Raw genomic sequence first — 12729 nt, 5'->3', positions numbered from 1 at the left:
AAAACATTTTTATGACACCAGTCTTGTTTATATTGGACTTCACCTTGCATTTCGAAAAATTGTATTTATGATCAGGCTTTGCTCAAATTCTGCAAAAACTGACCCGCCTTACATAGTTATCCTTAAAATCAGAACGACCCTAGGGAGAAAAAGCACGGCGACAGAATCCCCCTCTAAACTGCCTATATGGGCATAGCACCAATGAAATTTCGAATACACGACCTCTAATAGGAGTGAAATCAAATGTCTGCCAGTTTGGGCACCTAGTTTTCAGGGTAATTCAAAATTATATTAATTGTTTCAATATTAGATAATTCACTGCTTCATACAAATTTTCACTCTTCACTCTAAGTGGGGCTTTGGAGGTTATGAACCAATGAAATTTGCAATATTGTGCTGATCTTGAAAAGAATTTGCTCACTAGACATGTATCATTGGTTATTCAGACACATTCAGATAAAACTTAAAACGTTTTATTGCACATAGTGGCCCCCTAACTATAACGCCATAGCCGCAATATTACAGCGTTTGTCGATTAGTCATGCCACAACCATACACAGCTGTTCCTTAAGTAGAACTAATGACAACATTTGCATTTTGTCTTAAAAATTCATATAATTTTCCACAAAGTTAATTCATTTTTCGTCGTTCATCAATACTAAACTTTTTATCCCAAATATCGAAATAAATATAAAGTATTCAGCACCTGCTTACGGTTACGGGAGAAAACCAAAATTTAAAAGATACATACAGTTACGGTTATGGTTATGGCGTTATGCTGCGGCACCTATAATCCTTTACAGTGATGCCCATGTGTTTGATCAGAACAGCTGATTGTTAGGCTTACGGTTATAGCTAAGGTACATCACCACTAATTGCAGCTTAAATAAAAAATAAGCAAATCATATTTTCTGCAGAATTAAATTTGGGTGGCGTCTTTGTTGAAGATGTGTATATACATTTGTGCACGCATATGTATGAGTATATGTATAAACAGCCAACATTATAAAAAACACATTTTAAAAACCCTTCCATTGCGCTCGTAATCACTTTTATCTATAATCAAACCTACTCTTCTTTGTACTACATAAATTGTTGTTAGTGGCATGTTTCCTTACACTTACCTTACATTTTTACTAACAGTAGATATTCTGTGATTTGTTTTCATTTGTCTATTTAATTCATAAAGTAGCTATAAATAAATTCAAGAGAGTCGCATTTCTGTGAATAAAAAAATTGTTTGTCAAAAATGTCTTCAATTGCTTCCAAACTTGTTTCAGGCATGGGCAAGGAGGTGGAGAATCTCATCATGGAAAATAATGAACTTTTGGCAACGAAGTATGTATAGCAACAACACCCATTATTTTCACTTTCACTTTTCTAAAAAAAAAATTCCTAATATTTACAGAAATGCTTTGAACATCGTTAAGGATGATTTGATTGCCAAAGTGGACGAGCTTACTGGCGAGATTGAAATATTGCGTGAAGAATTAAATGCAATGCAGCAATCGCGTAACAAGTTGCGTCAAAAGGTGAGCGAGCTGGAGGAGGAGCTGAAAAAGACAAAGGAACAAGTCAAGCAACAGAGTGAGTGCCCATAAGGCAGTGCTTCTTTTGATAAAACTTAGTCTAATTGCTTTGGTTTTGTACTCGATTTTAGATGACAGCGAACAGGACGAGAATGATGTGCCATTGGCTCAGCGCAAACGTTTTACACGCGTGGAAATGGCAATGGTTTTAATGGAGCGCAATCAATACAAAGAGCGTCTGATGGAGTTGCAAGAAGCTGTACGTTTAACCGAGATTTTACGCGCCTCACGCACCGTCGACAATTTGGATAAAAAGTCGAAGCAAAGCATTTGGAAATATTTTAGCAGCTTATTTACGTATGTATAGAAAATTTTAGGTTGGGGGAAAAAGAAATCCATTATTTTCTTGGTAGATGGCTGAGTGGTCGATATCTCATAAAGTATCGATTAAAAATTTAAAGTTTATGCCCGTTGTCAAGGTAACATTTCACATTAAACAATTTTTTTGCTGTTTTTGTTTGTTCCGTTGTGAGTTACACGGTGTTAAAAATGGAAGTCAACAAAGAGAAAATTCGGTACATTTAACACTTTTTCTTTGCTATAAAGGCGAAGATGTAAGTTAGGCCGCTAAAATTGTGAATGATGTTTATGGTGCCGATACTGTAATGTACAAATTTTGTTTCGCTGATTTCGTGCAGGCATTTTTGATGTTGAAGAAAATATCGATGATGTCGAAAATGCCGATAAAATCACAGAAATAGTCGAAGTTTAGCTGCATGTTAGTAGTCGTAGCATCGCCCAGGAGCTAAATATCGATCATAAAAAAGTTGTAAACCATTTGCGCAAAAATTTTAGGCAAAAAAATGAATTTATTTTTCCACAATATTCTATCTCTCAGAAGTAAACTTATTTGAACAAAAAAATGTTTTTTTTTTTTGTTTTAAACCATTTGCGCAAAAATTTTACGCAAAAATATGGATTTATTTCTCCCCAAACTAATATTCTATCATTCAGGAGTAAACTTGTTTGATTAAAAAATGTTTTTTTTTGTTTTTGATTTTATTTGTTTCACTTATTTACAGACCCTCCAATCGTCCACAGGAACGCGGCGCTGACGGACAAGGAGGAGGGCCTATGTTTCGTTACTCCAGTCCAGTACACAGCCACGGATCCCCCAGTCGAAATAGCGACAATCGCCTTGCCTTAACTGGCGCTCGAGACAATGCAAATCCGCCACCACACCCCGCGAGTGCGGGTCTGGCAAATGCCTTAATCATGGCGAAAGACTACTCTGAGGAGGGTACATCTGAACGTGCCAGCGCCCGGCGGCGTGAACAATATCGACAGTTGCGTGCTCATGTCCAGAAGGAGGATGGCCGCTTGCAGGCTTATGGTTGGAGTTTGCCCATAAATAAGACGAATCAAGAACAACAAAATCGCCATTCAGGTGGTGTACCCGTGCCCGTCTATTGTAATCCATTGGCGGAGGCGTCACCGCACATGAAAGTGTTCTGTGCTGCAGGTGTGAATTTAAACGGCGGTTTCACCAAAGATGGTCACTCGGTTATACCGGCAACTTCACCGTATGCACCCCGTTCCACGGCTAAAATCGCCGAGATTACCAGTCCGACGGCGGAGCATTCAGCTGAAGCGCTTGATCGGCAGATAAATCGTGCGAGTTTGGCCAACTTAGAGCCGGAAACTCAGTTGTCGTCATACGTTTGGATCTGCACAAGTACACATGCGGCAAGCACAGTAACAGTGGTGGATGCCAACCAGTCGGCGACTGTGTTAGATGCTTTTCCCATCTGTGCGTCACACATGCTTTGTATTGCTTCTGTTCAAGGTGAGCACAAATATAAATGGCTTAAAAAATTAAAAAAAAAAAAATTCAATTGACTTAAATTTACATCTGTAGGTGCCGTGGAAAAAGACTACGCTTTGCTAGAGAACTCTGAAGTGGTAAAGGCCGGTGAAATGTTAGAGCGCCCGGGTGAAGGTACTGAATCTTTCGGCAAGGTTGACTTCGTGCGCGTGCGTCCGAAGGCTGATAAAAACAGTAATACCAGCAATAATGCTAAAACGGATGAGCAGGCTCAAGAAGTGATAGCTATTGAAACCGCTGCTGTGGAAGAGAATGCAAAGGAGGCTGTTGAAAAAACAGCAGGTGGCTCGAAGAATGTGTCTAGCGAGCCATTGGGCAATATACAAGAGATTAAGGTACGACAGGCGCTGCCAGGTGCACCGCAGCGTTTGCAGGACGACGGGAGTGTGATCAGTACCAAGGCGAACATCAACAACAATAACTTTCAACCGTCTTTCTCGAAGCCCATCAACCCTATTCTAGGCACGAAAAATCGTCAAGAGCCTCCAATGAGTTCTGTGGGGCCGACTATGTGGATGGGCGATCAGGAAGGTTGGCTGTACGTGCATAGTGCTGTAGGTCGCTGGCATGAGTGCTTACACAAGGTTCTCCTGCCCGATGCGGTTCTAGCGATAGTGCAAGTGGAATCGCGCGTTGTTGTAGCCCTAGCCAATGCTCAACTGGCAGTGTTTCGCCGTCAAACAGACGGTCAATGGGATCTGAATAGTTATCACCTGGTAACGCTGGGTGATCGTAATCATTCGATACGTTGCCTCTGTGTGGCCGGCGAACGCATTTGGGCCGCTCACCGCAACAAGATTTATATTGTTGATCCGATCTCACTGAGCATAGTCCACTCGCTGGAAGCGCATCCGCGTAAGGAGAGTCAAGTGCGACAAATGGCTGCTACCGGATCTGGTGTCTGGGTCTCCATACGGTAAGTTTCATATACACACTTGTCGTGCATTTGCTGGAAGAACCTGAGTATCGTGGAAACCGACTTTAAAGTTTGCAATTTGCTATTGCTGTCTATGTGAAAATAGAAACATTCATTCATTTTATTCTAATGAGGCACTGTTAACAGAAACTGCTACGAATTTTTTATACGAATTTGCGGTGATTTCTGAATACTTATTTAGAAAAATCTCATTAATATGCTTTGATACTCTCCCAGCGAAGGAGCGATATGGACATATTAATATTTTTGAAATTGAAAGTGATATGCGATATTTAATTGAAAACTTTAATGATGTCTTTATTTTGTATGAATGCTCAGTTTGGACTCCACCTTGCGGCTGTACAATTCGTACACTTTTGAGCATAAACAAGACGTGGACATCGAGCCATACGTTTCAAAGATGTTGGGCACTGGAAAATTAGGATTCTCTTTTGTACGCATTACCGCATTGATGGTGTCATGTAATCGCTTGTGGATTGGTACCAGCAACGGTGTCATTATTTCGGTGCCATTGTCAGAGAGTCAAGGCAAATCATGTGAGTGAAACTTGTGAAGAAAAATTGTATGCATAGAAATTATTTCACATCTCTTTTGCAGCTGACCCCAACACTCAAATACCGTTATGTTGTATGGCAAATGCCCAACTATCCTTCCACGGCCATCGTGATGCGGTGAAGTTCTTTGTATCCGTGCCAATGCAGTCACAAAATGGCGGCCAACTGCAATTCACCAACAAACGGCCGGATATGCTAGTCATGTGTGGTGGCGAAGGCTACATCGATTTCCGCATCAGTAAGTAAGCTGTTCCTTGGCGTACGCTTCAATTAGACTGTTCTACCTATATGTATTACAACAGCAAGTACAAAAGTGTAGAGCGTGTAGTTTGTTTTCCGAAAGCAGCAAATATCGCTTCTGCTAGTTGTAGTGTGCGCGCTCTCTCACTTATGACTATACATCTGACTCTTGGAATGAATCTTTAATTTTCCTCACTCTTCTTATGCGAATACATTTTTTTCTCTCCCATATATATTTATTACCGTTATTATAATTTAAACTGTATACATAGAAATTATGAGTGAGTAATCACAAAAGCCTAAATATTACTACCACACTGAATTCACCTTATTGTTGTCTGCAGGGCCAGAAAAATCCATTACCGATCCTGGTGATAATGAGGCGCATTTGATAGTTTGGAAAGTTGATACGTAAGCCTTTCTTTAAAAGTTTTATTTTGATTTGGTTGTTTTCTAAAAATATTTATTTATTGCTTTATGTTGTACTCAATAAATTTATTTGAAATTAATTGCATATAACTTAAAGCAAATATGGTAGCTAAAATTTTAACAAAATGCTTTTTAACACATCTAATTCATTGTTAAACCATTTTGAAATGAAATCATATTCTCCGTATTACATATTTTTTCCTTTATATCTTTTTTGTTTTTCAAAATTCTTATAGTACGTATAATTTGTAGTGATTGAGTGATGTGGATATAACTTCGAACAAATGTATTATCACAACGCGGCCCCATAGAAGATGTACACACTATCGTTGGTAGTTCGTACTACTAAGCTAAGCTGTCAATGTTGTGATCAGTGAAAAGTCGTGCCTTAGCCCATATTAACCTTAATTCACCTGCACAGCGCTGCAAATTTTCTTAATGCAACGGCAGTGACCTGATTTAATACAAAAATAAGGTTTTCACATTTTTTTAAAAGCAGTTTGTTGTATTCCTTTTATGTTTTTTTTTCGTATTTATTTGCTTCAAATTGTATTTTAGTACTACTTACTGTCCCAGTTCTTATTTTCTGTTTATTTTAGTTGTTTTTTGGTTTGTTTCTTTTTGGTGCCTATTGCTTAATTGTACCGCAAAAGAAATAAGTTTGTACACGAGTGGTGCATAGGATTACACTATTCAAATATTACAAATCCAACGATCCTCCCACTTACACTTTTGACTTTGCTCCTGTTTTCCAATTAACTAATTATTTTGGTGCAGTAGTTTTTATTAACACCCCAGTTTGATTTTGCACTTTTGTTCAATAACACTTTAAGTACCTACTTAGTTTGTGAGAAATAAAACAATAAATATGCATATTTAGAACTTTGGAGATGGGTGTGACATGGCCTTACTGCCAGTAAATGAAAAGATGTATGTATGTATGAAACTCTTTCATCAAACTCTACCTAATTTTGTATACTCGTGGCGATTGATAGGTATGATTACAAAAAGGATTAAAAGAGGGAAAAGCACGCCGCCTCTGAACGGCAGATTACTTTTAATGAGAGCATGGTAGAAATACATATACCCGGAGGTCGAAGTCAAAAGTTGTATTAACGAAACTTGGCGCAAATATTACAATAACCCAACTCTTTTTTTTTAAATGGTATCGTAAATTTGGAGATATGCTCCACAGCTTAAAAAAAATCGTTTAAGATGAAAGAACTCTGAATATTGGTTTGGGGAAAAAGAAATCCATTATTTTCTCGGTAGACGGCTGGAGTGGTCGATATATCGTAAAGTATCGATGAAACAATTTGAAATTTATGCTCATTGTCAAGGTGACATTTCTCACTAAAGAAACTATTTTGCTGATTTTTGTTTGTTCCATTCAGTTGCAAGTACAGGGTGCAAACAATGGAAGTCAACAAAGATAAAATTCGGTACATTTTGCAGTTTTTCTTTGATAAAGGCGAAAATGCAAAACAGGCCACTGAAATTGTGAATGGTGTTCATTGTGCCGATACTGTAACAGCTTATTACGTGCAATTTCTATTCCGTTCAGGCATATTTGATGGTAGAAAAATGTCGAAAATGTCAAAATGTCGATAAAATAATCGAAGTTAGTAGTCGTAGGATCGCCCAGGAGCTAAATATCGTTAAACCATTTGCGCAAAAATTTTGGATTCATTTTTCACCAGACTTATATTTTCCAAAAAAACCATGCAAAAGAACGTTCTCACTACAGTTACCGGAACGACCCGATAGATATGTCAGATATGTCCAGCCCATCTGTCGGGTTTAACTCAAATTATTAACGGCTTCTGTTGTCTGTAACAAATTCTGTTATTGGCTATTGTTTTTTGATTTCTCAAGTTGTTTATACAAGGGAAAGCAAAATTAATTACCCTACCGGAAAACTTATAATTTTTCCAAATGACGTTGTACGTCAGTCATATTTGACACTTGTGAACTGGATAGCTGCAAATACAAACAGACAAGAAATACGGCGCATAAAGGTCAAATAAAGATTTCCATCACTCAAAATAGTTTTTTTTTTTATTCAGAAAAAAATGATTCAAAAACAAAATTGGATGATTAATTTTGCGCCACCTTGTACAAATGAATTAATGTATAGTCGGTCTTGGTTATGTCTAAAATATTCTTATTGCATCGTTTTGGAAGGAACATATGCATGTACGTATTTATCTTTACTTAATCTGAAACGAAAAATGTTTACTTAATAAGGCATTTCACACAATGGCTCGCGTAGACCTATCGGGTACAATGAAATCAAACAACTACATATACATACAAGCTCAAGAAACTGCAACTGCACGAAAAAAAAAAAAAAAAAAAATCCGCTAAAATTGATATACTTCCAAGACAACATAAAAACATACACACATATATAAATCCGGGTCGTTCAGGTTACGTAGAACCGACTGTCGTGTAATACCCTGGCGTTTTGAAAAAAATAAGGCATTCTTTTAGGAACTATGTTTTTGTTTAGAAAAAAAATGTTTTGAGACTCGCGCAAGAACGAGAATTACGTGTAAAAAATGTGTTAGACAATCATGTAAAAAAGGTCCACGTAAACAGAGAGTTGGGTGTATTTAGAGGATATGGTGACGTATAAAAGGTGTGACGCCGTGGTAATTTTTTAAATTCATAAAAACGAGATATTTAATTATTAGTGAATAAAAATTCCCTAAATTGATATGATATCATCGTATTGTACATTAGTAGGCGGCCGAAATTAGTTTTCGAAATCAAACAGTTTAATGGTTTTATACAAATTATTATTATTTTTTTTTTACAAGCAAAGTTAAGGCGATTTATTCTCGCCTTTAGATTCATTCCTAACTATTAACAATCTGCTTTATAATCATTTCGACCTAATTATTTGCTGTTTTTTATGAAGCAAATGCCAGTATCGCAATGCATCAATTATTGTTTACGATTTCGACGATTCAACGTGCCAAATGATTTTTTATTTTATTTTATTTTTTAATATTAATTTTCTGTATATATAATCGATTTTTTGTTCTGAATTGACACCTATGTTTCTGCATTTGTTGTTATTTTAACAATGTAAAACACTACTGCCTGCTGCCGCTGGGGCCACTCCGTTGCTGTAGAACCGGCAGTCTTTAGAGGGTTATCGCCAGCAGTAGTCTTCAGTAAAACTTGAATATGTAAAAACGGGCTGTGCATAAAACAAGAAAATTCCATTCGTATTAAAGGGTTAGGGGTAGTCAGAGGCCCGAAAAAATTATGTTTTGCTAGTCGATTGCTTGATTTTGCAAAATAAAAACATTATGTTTCGACTTGACTTTAGAAAAAAATTTCCAAAAAAATTGATAATTGTAAAAGTTATCGTTGTTTGTGTGGAGCCCGTTTCTCCAAAAGTCCCTTGCGGTCGTTGGCGATTCATCTAAAATCAATCGGACAAGAGAAATTAGTTTTATTAATAGATAATCTTGTGCCTGATTTTTTTTTATTTTTTCGAAATTAACAATATGACGGCCTCAGGAAATAATTATTTTTCAGATTTTCGAGAAAAAAACCGACAATTGATTTAAAAAAAAAAATCGAAATTATTGAAAAAAATAAGAATCCTTCTATCAGGCACGAGTTTTGACGTGATAACGTCTTATAATTCGATGTAGCCAAAAAATGCGTCGTTATCTTGCTCATGCGTCGTCACCTTGCTTGAACTGCAAGCGAGAGTGCGGAACGAACGACAAAGAGGCACAATCGGCCCCCGCGTTCGGCAACGTTCGACATCTGGCTCTCTCTCCTACTTGAGTGAGCATATATATGTATGTATATGCGCAAATGTATATAAATTTACATATTTGTATTTGCAGATGCCTTCTTCCTGTGTGCATGGTAATAAACCATTTCTCTGTTGAGAATAGGACGATGATAGGAAAAGTAGGAAATGAAAGGGAGTGTTTCAAGTGTAATGTGATATCTCTTTTTTTAGGTTTTTTTATGTTTTCAGTTCGAAAAATATGGATTTGAGAAAAACGCATTTAAAACTAGCTACTTGCTCTCGTACGCTCCGGAGCGCCCTTTGTTAATTGTTGAATAACTCGAAAAGTATTTGTCGGATTCACTTCAAATATTGCACAATATGTTTAAGATATTATACTTTAAGAAAAAGCAAACAAAAAAATCCAATTTGAAAATTCTGACTACCCCAAACCCCTTAATTCGCTTGGTGATATTTTTTTTTTCGTTTTTATAAAGTTTGGTTTAATTCATTGGTTCGCACTAACTTATTAAAATATTTAACGCTTTTATGCTTCTTCTCTATCTTTCGGGTGCGCACATTCGACTACTTCTGTTAAACCATCCTCTAGTGTGTATTCTTAAACAACACTTCTACACTATGTATCACTCCATACACTATGTTCTCAGGTGTACCTGCCGTGTTACTTGTTTCAGAAAAGCTTTGGAGCACATCTGCTTTTTAGTATTTTGTAAACGCTGCTTAACTTTATAACCTTTACTAAACTTATTCCAACAAATAACACCTCAGTGTTCAACATCTCTCCGCAGGCTATGACTTATTATGAATACTAATTAATTGTTTACAACTTACAGATGATAATGACATGGAGAACAGTATTCAACTGGAGGCAAATCAAACGATTGAGAATCGCGGCGACAAGAGTTATTTAATTGTGTGGCATGTTAGTCAACGCTAGTTTTTAAGGTCGTACACTCTTACGAAGAGTAGCTAATGGGTACTTTGTTAGATTTTTTATTTAGATGGTTGCAAGCAATCGGAGGCAGGATAAATAGCAATTAGTTTCTAACTAAATGTACGCAAATGATAATCCCAGTTAAAGAATTAAAGCATAGTAGAAATAATGAGGATGAGAATAAAAACGATTTATGAACGCAGTTACTTTGGAGATTGTATTCAAAATGTGGTTTGTATTTAGCTTTGCCACAATTAGCATTTTAGCTTCGCACTTTGTATTAACTTAAAGGAAATGTGCGCACTTTTCGGAGACAATGCTTTCAGTTTGTAAAGAATAAGGAGGAATGTGTAATTGTAGCTTAAGCTTTACGTGCAGTGATAAAACTCAAACCGGTCGAGTAAACAATATTTTAAAAACAAAAAACAAAAAAACTAACCAAAAAGACGTTTAAACGTTTTATTAATTACATAATTAGTACGTAGGCACATTAAAACCTCAACCAAATATGACATAAAATACCGCAGTAGAAAGATATATATTAATCAAATAAAAATGAATAGTTTAGTCCTATCCGTATAAATATATTATGTATTAATGTTTTTCTGCTAAAAACAAAAATAAAAAATAAATAAAATTTATAGTGGCAACGTGTTCAGAACTTCTAAATCAATAGTTATTTATTGAAATTGAAAAAAAAAAATTTAATTTACTTGCATATTGTGGAACACGATCTAAAATACCGTTTATAAAAAATTACGTGTTTATGTAATTACCGTTCCATGTACTAGACAGAATATGGGACCTTTTGCTTGCAGTGCTAGTAGGGTTTGACTTGTAATAAAGCGTGTCCCAAAAAAAAGCGTATGAAAAAGAAAATTTATTCTCGAAAAGTAAATTTTGATGAGTAGACAGACATTTTCGTTAACTTCTTTTGAGTTTATGTTGTTTCTCTTTTACGAATAAATGCTTGTATGCATTGTTTCATTTGTTAAATTCGTTTGTAAGCGTCGACATTTCTGTCGATATTGTACCTATTTTAACTTAAATTTTAATAAAAGCAATAATCCAAAAGGGTTTCGTTTCTTATTTTTTGTTTTCCTTTGTTTAGTGGACGTAGTATCATTTACACACTCCGCGCAGTTCAATTAAGAACACTGCCGTTTATGCCATTTAAAATTTGTTTTAACGCGGGGTTTGTCACTAGACAAATATAAACACAAACGGTCGCAACCGGGTAAAAATTACCACATAATATATAGGTGTATAATTAATTCAACATTTATTTTACGTAGGGAGCAGCGCGTCTTTTGTTTCTATGCAGATAGGTACTTGAATCGGCAAGTCACGATATTTTGTAGAAAAAAAAGAGGTTGTCTGCAAAGTCGGTTTACTGACGATAGTTTAACGTGATAACGTCATAAGAAAATACTGATTGAATGGTTGCATTTTTCAAAAGAAAATTTTAATTTTATTTGTTTGATAGATATTTTGTATGGATATAGAGAATGAGTTAACATTAACATAACATAATATACTTTAACATAACATAACATAACATAACATAACATAACATAACATAACATAACACAGCATAACACAACACAACAGAACACAACACAACATAACATAACATAACATAGCATAACATAACATAACATAACATAACATAACATAACATAACATAACATAATATAACCTAACATAACATAACATAACACAACATAACATAACATAACATAACATAACATAACATAACATAACATAACATAACATAACATAACATAACATAACATAACATAACATAACATAACATAACATAACATAACATAACATAACATAACATAACATAACATAACATAACATAACATAACATAACATAACATAGCATAACATAACATAACATAACATAACATAGCATAACATAACATAACATAACATAACATAACATAACATAACATAACATAATATAACCTAACATAACATAACATAACATAACACAACATAACATAACATAACATAACATAACATAACATAACATAACAAAACATAACATTACATAACATAACAAATTACCCCGTATTAAAGCACTTATCAACAGCTCTCATTTTATACCCATATTGTACATACACAACCAAAGGTTACCCGGGTCCACGTTTTGACCTATATCTCGAGACCCCAGTCACGGAGCGGCATGAAAAATACTCTGTACTAAAGCATTCACCAACAGCTTTCATTTGATACCCATATTGTACATGCACGTCCGAAGGTTACCCGGGTCCACGTTTTGGCATATATTTCGAGACCCTAGTCATCAATAGGTATGAAAATTACCCCGTATTAAAGCACTTATCAACAGCTTTCATTTGATATCCATATTGTACAAACACATTCTAGGGTCCACGTTTTGGTCTCTATCTCGAGACCCTAGTCACGGAGC

General features: G+C 35.7%; 1 protein-coding gene across 14 annotated transcripts in view; it reads left to right on the top strand.

The window, feature by feature from the left end:
• Positions 1-10958, top strand: part of LOC129242974 (JNK-interacting protein 3) — a 45737-nt gene extending 34779 nt beyond the window's left edge. For 8 of the 14 annotated variants that reach the window (XM_054879960.1, XM_054879957.1, XM_054879954.1 and 5 more), the window contains 8 exons: positions 1281-1338; positions 1409-1587; positions 1661-1886; positions 2612-3375; positions 3448-4330; positions 4670-4887; positions 4949-5143; positions 10189-10958. In XM_054879960.1, coding sequence (XP_054735935.1) covers positions 1281-1338; positions 1409-1587; positions 1661-1886; positions 2612-3375; positions 3448-4330; positions 4670-4887; positions 4949-5143; positions 10189-10292 — 2627 coding nt within the window. In that variant the 3' untranslated portion in view covers positions 10293-10958. Of the gene's footprint in view, positions 1-1280; positions 1339-1408; positions 1588-1660; positions 1887-2611; positions 3376-3447; positions 4331-4669; positions 4888-4948; positions 5144-5489; positions 5561-5810; positions 6050-10188 lie in introns of those variants that run through there. The other 6 variants (XM_054879965.1, XM_054879964.1, XM_054879959.1 and 3 more) reach the window with 4 other exon arrangements.
• The last annotated feature ends 1771 nt before the right edge of the window (positions 10959-12729 follow it).

The sequence above is a fragment of the Anastrepha obliqua genome, chromosome 3 (assembly GCF_027943255.1).
Source record: "Anastrepha obliqua isolate idAnaObli1 chromosome 3, idAnaObli1_1.0, whole genome shotgun sequence".
Classification (NCBI taxonomy): domain Eukaryota; kingdom Metazoa; phylum Arthropoda; class Insecta; order Diptera; family Tephritidae; genus Anastrepha; species Anastrepha obliqua.
This window is presented reverse-complemented; position numbering and strand designations above follow the sequence as displayed.